The following is a 14859-nucleotide window of genomic DNA, read 5'->3' on the forward strand; positions in this document are numbered from 1 at the left end:
CGATATGTGAGTGATTAAGTGAGGTTATGGACGTGTGTTTTGACCGTACAGCTAGACATGACACCAAACTGGACGCACAAAAACCGAAAAAGGACTAACGGGACACATTTCCTGGGCACCGTGTCACGGTGCTGACTGTCGTGACACGGTGCAGTCTACCGTCAGACGGTAGAAAGCCCCGTGTCACGGAAGTGTTCACCGTGGCGCAACAGAACATGTCGTGACACGGTGCGCAGTTCCAGGTCTGTTTTGTGATTATTTCAGACTTTAATTGATTTTAGGTCCATACTAATTACTATGTGGAAATAAAAACCCTCGGTCATGGGTTAAAAAAAGAGTAAACGCATGAAAGTTAGCACCAAACAACCATATAGCACTTAGTCACGATGATGTAAAAAAAAAGTTCGCAACCTAGAGTCGAGATCTATGTTCAACTATTGGTCAAGCTTTGGGTGTCAAAAGGGTACCATGGTTAAGAGCTTGGACGCGTTAGCAAGGCAGCCTCCCTTGACGGTGTATGCCAACGGGCGGCTCCGCGAGTTCGTGATGAAATCGAACTCGACTCCATGGTTTGGGTGGATTTAATAACTCGGATGAACCCTTATTTCCATGAGCGTTTTTGGATTGATAGAGCTTAAATCCCCCAGGGCTAAGACGCATGTAGAACACACACGTTTTTTTAGAAAAATCGAAGGAAGTTGATTGTGAGAAGATAAAACAAGCCACTAGACTGATTTAAGGACTGCCGTGACACGGCAAAAATTCCCGTGCCACGGTACTGTGCACCGTCAGACGGTGAACTGTACCGTGACACGGCAGATTTTGCCGTGGCACGACAGTCAGAAAATCTGAATGGTGCCCAGTTTTCCTTCGTACGCAATCAAGTTATTCAATTTTTCCTGCGGGATAGACCTAAATGCGACGTTGAAACGTCTATGCATATGCAAAAAATGCCAAATTAATCACATGAATATTTTTCAAGAATCTTTCAAGTCTCATCCACTCATCTTAATTAAATATCAATCACTCAAATCGATAAATAACCAAGAATCCTCCCCAGTGGAGTCGCCAAATTGTAGGCGTCGCTCGAAGTGCGCCTACGTTAAAAGCATGTGTGAATATGCTTGGCACTCATAGGAAGTGGGAATTGACGTATATGATTAGGGACAAAAAAAGTAGGGAGTCGCCAACAAATTTTTAAGGAACTTGTAAACCGTTCACGGATCATAAAAAGGCAACCAAGAATAAAGGACAATGATAGGTAAAAACGAATGACCCGTGAAGGTTACACCCCATTCATAATCCATGATATTACTAACTCAATATGGTTCGGAACCACGAAAGGAGGATCGGGGATGATGGTACGAAGTGAGTCATGGAGTCACATTCGCCCTTATTGACCTCTACTCGATTCTTATAGTGAAAAGTTATTCCTGCGACCTCAAAGGAATACAAACAAAATATCAATTTGCTCCAAACTATTATTAAGCTAAATCGGTTGAATATTAATGCAACATATAATTCTAAAAAATTGTGTTCACTTGATTTAATAACAAGATTAAAAAGGAACCTAAACCGGTAGTCTAAATTATCTTATTAGGCGTGATTTTAAATTACATATTCCCTTTAAACATGCAATATAGTGATCATAAAAATAATAGAATAAACATTAATATTGGAAGCAATTTAACAATAATTCCAACAATATAAAATCGTTAGAAAAATAATTGAAATAAAAGGAACATAATTCTTACTTTGATTCTGTTTGTTTGCAACTATAAAATAATAAACGAGTTAGTAACTTCAAGGAAATAATAATAAAACAATAATTAAATTAAATTAAATAGAATAGAGTTGATTTGGGGCCAAACCCTCAAACAGTTCTACCTTTCACACCTTAGCTTAAGGACAGAACCACGAGTAAAGTATGGACTCCTTGGAGTGCTTGAAGAAGGAATTTTGAAATAAGAAGGGTAGGCTAGTGTTTAGGCTAGAGCATAGAAGAGAGAAAAAACTAGAGTATTAATTGGTGCCCCGTAGATCAGAAATGAGGGGGTATTTATAGAGAAAATGTGTTGAGGGAGCACACGAAACCCTAAAATGATAAAATCCATAAAAAAATATCCCGCGACACGGCAAACTGTACCGTGACACGGGAAGTCCCACCGTGAGACGGTAAACATTCCCGTGACACGTTGTAATTTTAGAGTGACGCAGGAAATTTTTAGTAAACGGGGAAGAAAACGCGTTAAGGGTTTACGCGGAATGGACACAGAAATTCCCGTGTCACAGCAGGTTTCCCGTGTCATGGGAAATCCCACGCTCAGACGGGAATGATTCCCGTGACACGGTGGATTCCTGCCGTGGCGCGGGAATTTTCAGCTCGCTTTTCCGTCTAAATACATTTTTAACCCTAATTTTGTTCAGCATTTTAAGTGCCAATTGATAATTTCGGGCCTTTTTCTGATTTATTATTATTTGGGCTAAAATAAGAAAATCAGCAAATAAAATAAATAAAAAGTTTGGGCCAAAACTAAATAATAAAACAATAAAATAAAAAAGGTTTGGGCTGAAATTCAATAATAAATTTGGGCTGAAATTAAAACTATGTTTTTACCAAACATCAAGACTAATCCATGGACTGTTCAAAAATACGAATTTAATCAAATACGATTTTTTAAGCACTCTCGGGATTAACTACTAAACTCGACCAATAGTAGCGGTGAAAGGTTGTTCATCATCGGGTTTGATTTTGGGGAGACATTTTTAGGTGTCTAAACTAAGGAGGGGAAAGTTGCATACAAGCTATCTTTACCAGCTGATGCACAGGTGCATGATGTTTTTCATGTTTCTCAGTTTAAGAAATTTCATGGAACTTTGCCTATAGCTGCACATATTCCACCATGGTTTCAAGGACTACATGAGTCCGTGCTCCCTAAACCAGCTGCTATTTTGGCTACAAGGATGGTGAAGCATCAGAATCAAGCCGTCATTCAGTATTTGGTTCATTGGGATGGCTTTCTTGATCATGAGGCTACTTGGGAGTTTGCTACTGAATTTGAACGCAGATACCCAGATTTTATGTTGCCTGAGTCTTGAGGACAAGTCTCTTTTTGATGGGGGAAAGTATGTTAAGGGCAAAATAGTCTTTTCATATTTGTTTGTTATAACTAACTTCTGTTTTAGTTGTTAGTAGCTACTCCCTCCGTTTTAAAATACTTGCTTATTTCTCTTGGACAAGCATGCCGATGCTAATTTTTTATCACTAATATCTTTTATTGTCAATAGGTATAACTTCTAATAATTGAAAATTAATAATCTATTTATTGAGATGATTTCAACAAGTACCCATACGACTATATTTTTTCTTATGTATAAATCACAAACATTAGTCAAAAGGATAAATGAATAGTGCGAAAAATAGAAATGGAGGAAGTATTTAAAAACGGAGTGAGTAGTTAGCTGAATATGAACGATTAGCAAACTATATAAGCTAATCTTGTTCTTTCTATTTCAATCAATCAAGTTTTGGAATAGAATCCTCTTTCTCTCTAGAATTCTTTCTTCTTTTCTCTCTCTCTCTCTGTTTCTCTCAAATTCTCTGTTTTCTGTTAGTCAACACAGTTGACAAAATATAGGATGATCATGTTTTAATTTATGGATTTGTTTATTTTTAGGGTTTAATTGAGGAATTATGTTAGTTAGGATCTTTTAATTGTTGTTGAGTTCTTTAATTTGTTGATTTTCAGACATAGAGAAATCAAACCTGACAGGTTGTTTAGCATGAATGGCGATCTCGTCAATTCCTCATAGCTGCTACAATGTAAGCTAAGTTTGTTTGATTTTGCAAATCTATTTACGCATGCAACTTTTCACAGAAGCAAAATTTGAGTTTCCATATTGCTTCTTACAAGTGATGTGTAATTGTGTATAGCGACAATAGCCCTTTATCATAGTTGATGAAGACTGGTTCTTTTAAGACTCGATTTTAATTGAATTATATAGTTTTGGGAATTGTATGATTTCTGAGTTGGATTTTGGTCTGAAAATGATACGTTTGTGTATAAAGGATGAGTTGATTAGCTTCCCTAATATTTACTTTGCTGGTATTTTACTTTTATTTGTTCAATTTCTTCCCAAATTCAATTAGTTTTGGGCACTAGAGATGTGCTTACAATTGTTTCAGTGGCCATTTAGTAGTTGCCTATTTATATTTATTTCTTGTATGATTGAAATTGTTTGAATGGTTTGATTGTGAATTTGATTATTGTTTATGCTATTTATATGATTAAGAGTGTGAATGATTTGAAGGGGCAATGGGATTACAGTGTGATTTGGGGTTATTAACTTTGCATTTTCCAAACTCAAATTTCTACTTCTTAAGGACCATTTTTTTGTAGACCTCCAAGAGGTGGCCTTGACAACTAGTGGCATGTACTTCACCATGGCTTACTTATTTTCATGTTCTCGTACTGTTGGACTTTTATTAAAGAAATCCACTCAGATTTTTGGATTGTTATAAGCTCATCTTTTGCTTTGGCTTATAACTATTTGATTATTTTACCTTGTATTATTAGTTCTATTATTTTTATAATATGCAAGGGTATTTTGAATTGCTGGTTTTGATTATGAGTTATTTCAATTACATGTTCTTAAAACTTGCTAATGATAATGCATACAAAGTATCTGTTTTTGTGTAGTCTCCATGATACTTTCCTATGAGTAGCTTATCCATACATATTTGATACTACCTAATTCATCAAATTACAGTATTGCTTAATGTTGTTTTTATTTGTAAAGCTCATTAGTTCTGTAAGAAAGTGAAATTTGAGAGGTGGAGTTAATGTCCATCTTATTGGTAAATATCTTTGCTTTCCCCTTTTATATTTCTAAATTGTGGTATTATGTAATACTTTGTCGAGAGCTTCTTGCCTTTGCCTTCCCTTTATATATGCTTGGAAACTACCTAATTCATCATTATCTTTGACATTCTTGATAAAGTTTCAATTAGAGGAATTGAATATAAAAAGTATTAGCATAATTATTGCCTTCTGGGAATTGCAAGATTAACACAGTAATTAGAGTAATTTCTTGTTCATGATACATGGTTTCATTTATCAACTGAAGGGCTGAAGGCTTCTTAGCATATGATGTGCGGGGATTAATATTTTATTACACTATTAAAACGTCATTTATTAGTCTCTTTGAAAATTGCATTGGCTCTTGTAGTCTGTAAAGACGAATATGAAATGATTGGTGATACTGCTGGTGAACCAGGTCTATTCTCATGACACCGAAATTTGGTTTGGATGATGATGGATCTACTTCAAACTTTGATGCCAAACTTGTTCTCGCAACAATGCTTACATCACAGCTGCATAAAAAAAAATCCAACTGCCCTGTTCCATTAGATGGAGCCTTGAACGAAAAGACTAATAATGAGACAGGACCAGAAGCTCAGCAAGAAAGATCAAGGGTACAAGCCTCTGCTCATGCATCTGAACATACTGAAAATCGTCTGACCTTTCAGGTATATGTGAATTTTTGTTTCTAAATGTGTGACTAATTAATTTTGTTTTTGAATAAAAATCCTTGTTGTTCCGGTGACCTCAATAAGTGGAAGTTTATGTGCATACTTCAACCTTACCTTGCCATGAAAGTAGAAAATGGAGATGGATTATATTGGATAAGTGTCATTAGAATACTATGATGATATGATCTCTATGAGAAATTCAGTGTGTCAAAGTTCAACAAGATACAAATAATTTTTAAGATTTAATGTAAGGCTTTTTAGTGTTAGTCACAAAAGCTTTTAAATTTTACCTAAAAATGTGTTTATCCTCTATTCTAAATTTTATCTTATCTTCCCCTTTAAACTTTGCTGCTCTCTTGTTGTATATGTATCATGTAGGCCTGTTGTATATCTTTTCTTGTGTACATTTTGATTCTTTTGTACTATCATAAGAAAGTGCAGGATCTTTTGAGTATTGCAATGCGTAGGGGAGGTGCTGATATCTAAAAGCAGTGACATTGGATTTCAACTACAGCCGGGGTCACCAAATGTCATATCCATATCCTTTGTGCTGATGCAAACAATTTGAATTGAAACAAGTCTACTATATCTCTTGATCATTCTCACCCAGATCTTCTCTGTGTTGTGCAAGGACAATAATTGATAATGCCAACCATGGGCTAAAGGAGGAGAATTATTATTGGCTTTGAACTTATTATTAAGGCAGTTCTTGCTAAAGTATTTGTCACATTAAACTATAAACTAACGTCAAAATTACATGTTTGGTGAATGAACATTTAGTTATAGTGATGTTTGAACTTGTAATTTTCCTTGCGATGGACGTAAAAGTCCCACATTGAAAGAAAATAGCAAGTATTGGCTTTTGGGATAACTAATCAACTTAAATTTAAATTCGTTATCAAAATTTGTTATACATTTTATTGTTTAGATAATGGTTAACAAAGCTTTTGGGATGACTACATATCAACTTAATTTAAGTAACTATATACATTTTATTGTACAGATATTAATTATTTAATAAGCATTATTGTTATGTTAATACTTTATTCAAGAAAAATGTTAATTAACTAATGAGTAATTGTAGACACTCAAATGTGTCTCCCCAAAACCAAACCCAGTGATGAATACCTTTCGTGTCGAATCATAATCGAACAAAGTGAGGGTGTGAAAAGTCTAATGTTGCAGTTAGCTTTTATAAAAAAATCTTTCTTTTTGTTTTCGAAAACCTACTCCATTTTATGAAAATAGCCAATCCAGTTTAGGTCTATGATAAGGGTCCAATAATAGTGTAGTTGAATTGGGTTCGAAAATAGCTTTCCAACGATATATTATAAGCCCAGTTTCGATGAATAATGAGGAAGTTATGGCCAAATTACTAAACTGGGCCCGGTTTGATCTTTATATGCGGCCCAATGATCTAGTGGAGGGCCTATTAAGATTTATCATTCCTAATGCAATTAGGATTGATTATAGTCTTCTAGAATCATCTAGAAAGTTCTTTTGAATCCTAATGTGATTAGCATTGATAATTGAGTTTTATGAGTTTTATTTAGAATAAAAGAAGTGTTTTAAATGAAATTACAGTTTTACCCCTCATAAGCTTAATTTTATCCAAAAAATGAAAACGTGTGAAAAAATTGCCTGCAGCGCCGCACCACTGACTGTCGCCTGGCGACAGAGGCATGTGCAGCGACAACGTCGGGTTTTATTCTTCTTGAAACTCCCATTCTTTTTATCATATTCTGGCTGATTTTCGTTACAAATAGCCTCCTTAAACCTCTGTTTTTAATTACCAGCTCTCATCAAGAAATTCTTGATAATCTCTCCCTCTTATTCTAAACCAACCTTTTCACAAACAAAATTTCGCATTCACAAGATCTAGACACACCTAGCATAATTTGAAGTTGCCTTCGCCCTAGTCGTGAAAGGTTCGATATTTCTGAGGGTTTGGTCCCAAATCTAGTCTAAACTTTCTCAAATCTCTATTTCAATTATTTAATTTAATTCTTTGATTTTATTATTTTCCTTGAAGTTACTAACGTGTGTATTTTGTTATTAGAAAGAGGTACGAGGCATCCAAGTAAGTACTTTAATTGTTTAATTGATATTATGATATAGAAATCATGTTTAGATTGTTATTTTGATTCCTAGTATCATGTTACGATGTTTTTTTGCTTCCTAGTATCATGTTTAGAGTAAAGAATATAATGTCAATTATGATTTCTATGATGCCTTCTACTTTCTTTCCTAATAGCATGTTAGTATCATGTTAGGGTTAAAGCTTTGATTTTTTTGATGTTTAGTGACATGCTAGGGTTTTTTATTAATCTTGTTAGTATCATGCCTAAGATCTTGCTGTTATTATGCTTTAGCGTTATTATGCTTAATTATTATTGTTATTATTATGTTGCTTGATTTATCATATTGTTATTGCTTGATCACGCCTTTTATGTATGTTTAAAGGGAATTGGTACTTGTAATCATGCTTAATAAGATAATTAATAATCTTGTTTAGGGTTAATATGATTATGATTCAAGTGATCGCCAATAGTTAATTTATTTGTACATTAATATTCAACCAACATAGATAAACATGTTTAGGGTAAACCTATTGATTGCATGTTAGTCAGAAAGCGTACATGAATACGAGAAGAATAAAGTAGAGGCCTATTATTAGGGCATGTTCTTTCTCTTTTAGGTTGAATTTGTACCTTCATCGCCGAACTTCCAGTCTTGGTTCCAGACCTATTGGAGTTAACGATATCCTAGATCGTTAAGGGGTGTAACGTTCACTCCGTGAACAGTTTACAAGTTCCTAAAACTTGTTGGCGACTCTTTTGCTCTAGCTTCCTTCCCTTTGGACGCCACCATGCTTAAGTGTATGATCACAGTGGGGTTCACGTTTGGGGTAATGCTTGAAATATTCCCTACAGTAACATTACTAACACTTCATAAAAAGTTTAAAGGAATAATGTTATTATTAAGGGTGCTAATTGAGTTGAGCATCTTCGTATTGACAAATCGGCTCGGTCAACGTTCGGTCAAATATCGACTCGAGCTGTTTCGTCTCGTCGTAACCTTAACAAGAATAGGTTGAGCAAGTTATAACTCGGCTCGATAAGCTCGTGATCACCTCCATAACTATTTTGATTAATTGTGAAAATAAAAAAGGCATAGTTAAAAAACAATTGGTACCTCTATAGATAGAAGCTATTACTTATGTTCACAACTAACACATTTTAAATTTAAGGTGAAATTAATTAAATGATGATGAAATATTTTTGTATAAGATAGATAAGAATGATTAAGATTGAACAAATGAAACAATGTAATGGGATAAAGGAGGAAGAAATAACTATTCATATAGGTAATTTTGTGTTGAGCAAAAAATCCCACATTGAAATAAAATAGAAAGTATTGACATGGAGAGCTTATAAAAGGAGAAACTTAGGGCCTGTTAACATTTACTTAATTTCAGTTAAGTTCAGCTCTAATCAGTTCAGTTCAGCCCCTAATTTTCCTCTCTCATAAAATATTCATTTCAGCTCAATTCAGTTCAATTTAGTTCAGTTCAGTTCAGTTTCGCTCCAATCAGTTCAGTTCAGCTCAATAAATGTGAACAGGCCCTTAGCCACTCTTTTATAGCATGAATAACTTTGATTTTATTTAAGGCTTGAGTTATTCAAATTAAAAACTCGGCCTAAGTTTGTTTGGGCTTTAAATTTACGATATTATATAGCTTTTTTTTTTAGCTATATATATCAAGTTACAGAAAAAAAATTCAGTTTTCTTCGTAATTACCAAGTTTGTGGATGAACATACATTATCTAAACCTAGTTTTCTTGGTAATTACTAAGATTGTGGTTGGACAATACTTAAACTTAGTGTTTTTGGTCTAGACTCGACTCTAGTTGCCTATACTCGAGCTAATTATTATGAGTTTTGTTAATTAATTAGTTTTGTTATTGTGACATATTTTTATTTATATGAAAAGAGTTGATATTGTTACTATTATTATTAGTGTATTTTTTTTACATGAGCTTAATTAATATATATATTACTGTTCAAAATTCATTAGCAAAGCTTTTGGGATAACTAATCAACTTAAATTTAATTTATTTACCAAATATTTTATACATTTTTTTGTTTAGGGAATGTTTTTGTGTTAACAAATTTCTCTAGTTAATTAGTTTATATATATAAACATTGATTTGCTAATTAACTTGAGCAAATCGAGATCGATTTTGGTCAAAACTCAACTTAAATTGTCTTGTTTCAAAGTCGTAACCTTAATGATCACGAGTTTAGCAAGCTATAAGTCACTCACCTCGTTAATTTTTTTTACCATTACTAATACTTAATATCATTAGTAATGACTATCATTTCGTTGAGCGAACTAATAACTATCATTACTATCATCACCTCGTTGAGCGAACTAATTACTGTCATCACCTCGTTGAGCGAACTAATGACTATCATTACTTATACGTAATATCTTTTTACCAAGTAATACTATGTTGATTACTAGGGATTTTAATCGAGTTGTGTAAGTCGAGAACAACTCGGTCCTTGTTCTGTCAAAACTTGACTCGATAAGCTCATGAGTAGCTCGATAATTACCAAGATTGTACGTGGTTGGACAATATCTAAACCCTGTCTTCTTGGTAATTAACAAGATTGTGGTTGGACATTACCTAAAGTTCTAAACCATGTCCTCTTGTTAATTACCAAGATAGTGGTTGGACATTACATAAACCTAGTTTTCTTGGTAATTACCACGATTGTTGTTGGACATTACCTAAACCTAAGTTCTTGGTCTAAACCCGACTCTAGTTGCCTATACTCGAGCTAAGCAAGCTATAACTCGGCTCGATAACTCTCTTAAAAAAAAAAACAAAACCATTGAAGTAATAAATGGGACCTACCGCCTTAAAACTCCAGACAGTAGGCGGCTGCCAGAATTTCGAATGTAGACAACTTGAAAAAGTACTACTTCTGAGATTTGTAAACTTTTGTAAATGAAAAGCTTATCAATGACAAAGTTGCCTTTTGTTTTCAAACCTGTTGTTTAATATATATATATATACATACATATATATATATATATATATATATATATATATATATATTCCTATGTCTAAAATAGGAACTAGGAACTCATCTGTACCATTGATCGCGCTTAATCCAACGGTCCTTGCTTCACCCGCCATTTTCATTTCAATAATATCATTTTGGTAATTTCTCCACTTTGAATGACCTCCTTTCTTTCTCTCTCTCTCTTCCTTTCATTTTCTCTCTCTACGCGTCCTCATTTTCCCTCTCTAACTTTGTGCTCTCCGTCGCGATCTGAGTTCTTCATTTTATCAAATTTTTTGCCCAGATTTTTTGATTTTATTCTTCAATTACATCATATTCTTCGATTATTTTCATTCATTGAGGTAATTTTCTTATTATATTTGTATTTTTTCTCAATTATTTTGATTTCATTGTTTGTCTTGAGCCGAGTTTTTCGATTTAGGGTTTTTTATTGTAATTTTTCGAAATTTTTACTTTTTTTTTGTTCTTTGAATTATTCTATACAAATTAGTGTTTGATTTTTGATTTTTAATCCTATTTTATGGTTTTACACTTACGGATTCAATGTAGTTGTTTTCTGCATATAGTTGCTATATTGCATGCTGTTATTAATCTAGTAGTATAATTTGTTGTTGTTTTAAATTTACTTTTTGCATTCAGTCATTAAGTTTTCATGATTAGTTTTACTTAATTCTTATAACTTCATGTTTTTTAGTTTATTCAAGTTTTTTAATTTTTTTTTATTTATTTTATGCTTTGAGTAATCTACTTTTTAGTATATCTTAAATAGTTTTTATTAGTATATTTTTTAAAAATATTGTTTTCTTTTAGTTATAGTTTATTTACTTTTAATTATTGTTTATTTACTTTTTACTTCTATTCATTTACTTTTCAGGAATATGTCTGAAAGCGTAGAGCATATTTTTTAAAAAATATTGTTTACTTTTAGTTATAGTTTATTTACTTTTATATATTGTTTATTTACTTTTTTCTTCTATTCATTTACTTTTTCAGGAACATGTCAGAAAGTGTAGAGCATTGTTCTTCTTCTGTCACTACTGAAGATAGCAATGTAAGAATTTTCAAAACACCTACTCAGCCTTTGCTTCCTAAAATATATTATAATTCTAGAGGTGATAAAGAGTATATGCCATGTTGTTCTTCTGAAAACAAACCTTTTCTTGGTATGATATTTGATTCTCTTCAAGATGGTATTGCCTTTTATTACAAATATGCTAATGAGCGTGGATTTAAAGTCCGTTCTAGTACTACTAAATCACAAAAGAATAAGGATGATCCTACTGGTAAAGGAGTTACTTTAATAAAATATTTATTATGTAGCAAAGAAGGGTATGTGACAAATAACAAGAAATCTGGTAAACAAGTTGAAGGTGCTTGTTTAAAGAGAAAGACTATGAAGAGAGTTGGTTGTCCTGCTAAGATAAAATTTAGGTTTTGTAATGATGGGAAGTATATGGTGTATTGTTTTTATGAATCTCATTCTCATCCTTTTTCTACACCTATTACTAGGCAAGTTACTAAACATGAATTTGGTTTAAATTTTGCTCATAAGAAGTTCATTTTTGACAATTCAAAGTTAAATATAGGGGTTGTTATGTCTTATAGGATCATGAAAGAACTTTGTGGTGGGTTTCAAAATGTCAGGGGCAGTAAAAATGATTTCAAAAATTTTTCTAGGGACTTGAAAGTTTATATCTCTAATGCTGATGGTGCGATGTTTGTTCAGAACCTTGAACAAAAAGTGAAAACCAGTAAAGGGGGTTATTTTTTTGATTACTGTGTTGATGAAAGTAAGCATTTGACCCGTGTCTTTGGGTTGATGCTCTTGGTAGAAGAGATTATCAATTATTTGGGGACTCTTTATCTTTTGATTCCACCTATGATACAAATAAATATTCATTGATTTTCTGTCCTTTTACTGGTGTTGATAATCACAAGAGATGTGTTACATTTTGTGCTGCTCTATTATCTAAAGAAGACATAGATTCGTTTGTTTGGCTATTTCAAACTTTTTTGAAGTGTATGGGAAGAGAACCTTCTTGTATTATCACTGATCAAGATCCTACAATAGGTATTGCCATAAAAAAGGTTTTTACCAAGACTAAACATAGGCTATGTATGTGGCACATAATGAGAAAGGTACCTGAAAAGGTTGGAACTGATTTTTGTAAAGAAACTGATTTCCTGAAAAGCTAAGTGCAGTAGTTTGGGATAGAGAGATTGATCTTCATGTATTTGTTGATGGCTGGAATAGTGTTATGGAGGAGTGTAACCTTGTTGATCATGAGTGGTTTGCATACATGTTCAAGATTAAACATATTTGGATTCCTGCATATTTTAGGGACTTATTTATGGGTGGGTTACTGCGTTCTACATCTAGGTCTGAAGGTGAAAATAGTTTCTTTTGTAACTTTACAAACCCTCATGTGACTTGTGTTGAATTCTTTGTTCGTTATGAAACTGCGCTTGATACTCAAAGGCATGAACAGGATGAGTTGTACAGGCTTAATAAACTTGAGCCTCAATTGATTACTAATTTACACTTGGAAAAGCATGCTGCTGATATTTATACTCGTGCCATATTTTATGATTTTCAAGAAGAATGTCAGGGATCCTGTTTTTTATGTGGAGTTGAAAGTTGTAGTTCTTTGTATGGAGACGGTGTGAAGTTTTCTGTTATTGTTGATCATGAGAAAAGGAAAAATTTTGTTGTTAATTTTGATTTGGCAACATATGAGTCAAGTTGTACTTGTAGAATGTTTGAGAGTCAAGGTGTTTTATGTAGACACATTTTGTTTGTTATGAAAGGCAAGTGTGTACGTGAAATTCCTGATGCTTACATCTTGAATCGTTGGAGAAAAGATGCATTGAAGAAAGCTTCTGTCATAGATGTTGCTTTAGATGATGCTTCTAAGTATGATAAGAAGAAGCAATTGGTCAGTGATGTATGGTCCAAGATTTTTAGTTGTGTCAGTTTAACTGATCAATCTGAGGATGATTTATCAGAGCTTATTAAGACATTATCTTCATTTGAGGAGCAGATGATATCAAAGAATAATCCTGAAAATGCACCTAGTTCAAAAGAGGTGAAAGATGCTGATATTCAGGTTTTGGTTGGGTCAAATAAAGTTGATGTAAATGCCTTGCCTCAAAATCAGTGTCTTAATAAGGGTTCTGCCAGAAGTTCAAAGAGTTTGAAGAGTGCAAAAGAAATAGCTACTAAAGCAAAATCTAAAAAAGGCAGAACTTGTATAGCTTGTGGGAAATCTGGTGTTTCCCATGACAGTAGAAACTGTCCAAACAAGTAGTCTTTCAGGTATTTTACTCTTAAGTGTGTTCTATTTACTTTAAACTTCTATTTATTTACTTTAACAGTAAATTCATTTACTTTTTATTTTGTGCAGGTGTTATTATACTTGGTATTTTTTTATTTGGTATTTTACCTCTTTACCTTTTTTATTTACTTTAGGTTTCAATTTATTTACCTTACATTTTAATTTATTTACTTTAATTTGTAACAAATAACTAATGTTTATTTTTGTGCAGTTATTTTAATACTTGGAAATTAGAAGATGTTTTGGAAGATCAAGATGAAGATTTAATGAACAAATTTTTTTCTATTATTTTTATTAATGTAATATTTTTACATTTACTATAAGTAACTGTACTGCAGAACTTAAGTTTAGTTTGTTTACTTTTAGCTTTTAACTTTATGAAATATTTCATTTACTTTTATCATATTTTATATCATATGAATTATTTGATTTATGTAATGTTCTTACTTACAAAATTAAAGATAATTGCTTGTATTATTCCCTTTCTTCTAGAATACTAGTTACCATATCCATTTTTTGTTCTAAAATACTTGTCACATTTTTCGTGGAACCCGAGTTGACAAGAGTATTTGATACCAATTTTGAACATGAATTAACGTGTAAATGACCTGACCCAAATGTAACCCATATATTATTGACTTGTTGATTTCAACTTGATTGTAACTCGTAAAATTATTGACTTGAACCAATTTGACTAAAATTCTAGAATGAGTTAATTTTCTAACCATTAATTATTGACTTTACTTGAATGTAATTTGACCTGTTATCAAAATCTCCTAAACTTGTAGTAAATCAGATACCGATTTTGAATATGAATTGATGTTTAAATGAGCCGACCCAAATGTAACTCATATATTACTGACTTGGTGATTTTATCTTGATTATAACCTGTAA

The 14859-nt window shown here is 32.7% G+C and overlaps 2 protein-coding genes across 4 annotated transcripts; both read left to right on the plus strand.

The window, feature by feature from the left end:
* The first annotated feature begins 3419 nt into the window (after positions 1-3419).
* Positions 3420-6492, plus strand: LOC110700069. Of its 3 annotated transcripts, none has more exons than XR_002507105.1 (3): positions 3420-3823; positions 5278-5530; positions 5970-6492. XR_002507105.1 is itself a non-coding variant. In XM_021877569.1 (3 exons), coding segments are annotated over exons 1-3 (309 nt in total). In that variant the 5' UTR covers positions 3420-3821; the 3' UTR covers positions 6020-6492. The 3 variants fall into 3 exon arrangements, 2 of the variants coding, with proteins under 2 accessions (XP_021733261.1, XP_021733263.1); XM_021877569.1 differs by having other exon boundaries at positions 5966-6492; XM_021877571.1 differs by having other exon boundaries at positions 5975-6492.
* A 2341-nt stretch (positions 6493-8833) lies between these two features.
* On the plus strand, positions 8834-13938 carry LOC110700081 (protein FAR1-RELATED SEQUENCE 5-like). Its single transcript, XM_021877581.1, has 5 exons — positions 8834-8900; positions 11505-11520; positions 11624-12458; positions 12569-12718; positions 12823-13938. The coding sequence occupies exons 1-5, from the start codon at positions 8834-8836 to the stop codon at positions 13936-13938; spliced, it is 2184 nt and encodes a 727-aa protein (XP_021733273.1).
* The last annotated feature ends 921 nt before the right edge of the window (positions 13939-14859 follow it).

The sequence above is a fragment of the Chenopodium quinoa genome, unplaced genomic scaffold (genome assembly GCF_001683475.1).
Source record: "Chenopodium quinoa cultivar QQ74 unplaced genomic scaffold, ASM168347v1, whole genome shotgun sequence".
Lineage (NCBI taxonomy): Eukaryota > Viridiplantae > Streptophyta > Magnoliopsida > Caryophyllales > Amaranthaceae > Chenopodium > Chenopodium quinoa.

What these genes read in the sequence shown, in the direction of transcription:
- LOC110700069 (XM_021877569.1), top strand. An exon ending in AAAATCGTCTGACCTTTCAG is followed by an intron (nt 5,531 to 5,965) that starts GTATATGTGAAT and finishes TACTATCATAAG; the next exon opens with AAAGTGCAGGATCTTTTGAG.
- LOC110700081 (XM_021877581.1), top strand. Translation starts at nt 8,834, where the DNA reads ATGATTAAGATTGAACAAATGAAACAATGTAATGGGATAAAGGAGGAA. An exon ending in TCTTTGGGTTGATGCTCTTG is followed by an intron (nt 12,459 to 12,568) that starts GTAGAAGAGATT and finishes GATAATCACAAG; the next exon opens with AGATGTGTTACATTTTGTGC. An exon ending in TAGGTATTGCCATAAAAAAG is followed by an intron (nt 12,719 to 12,822) that starts GTTTTTACCAAG and finishes TTTCCTGAAAAG; the next exon opens with CTAAGTGCAGTAGTTTGGGA.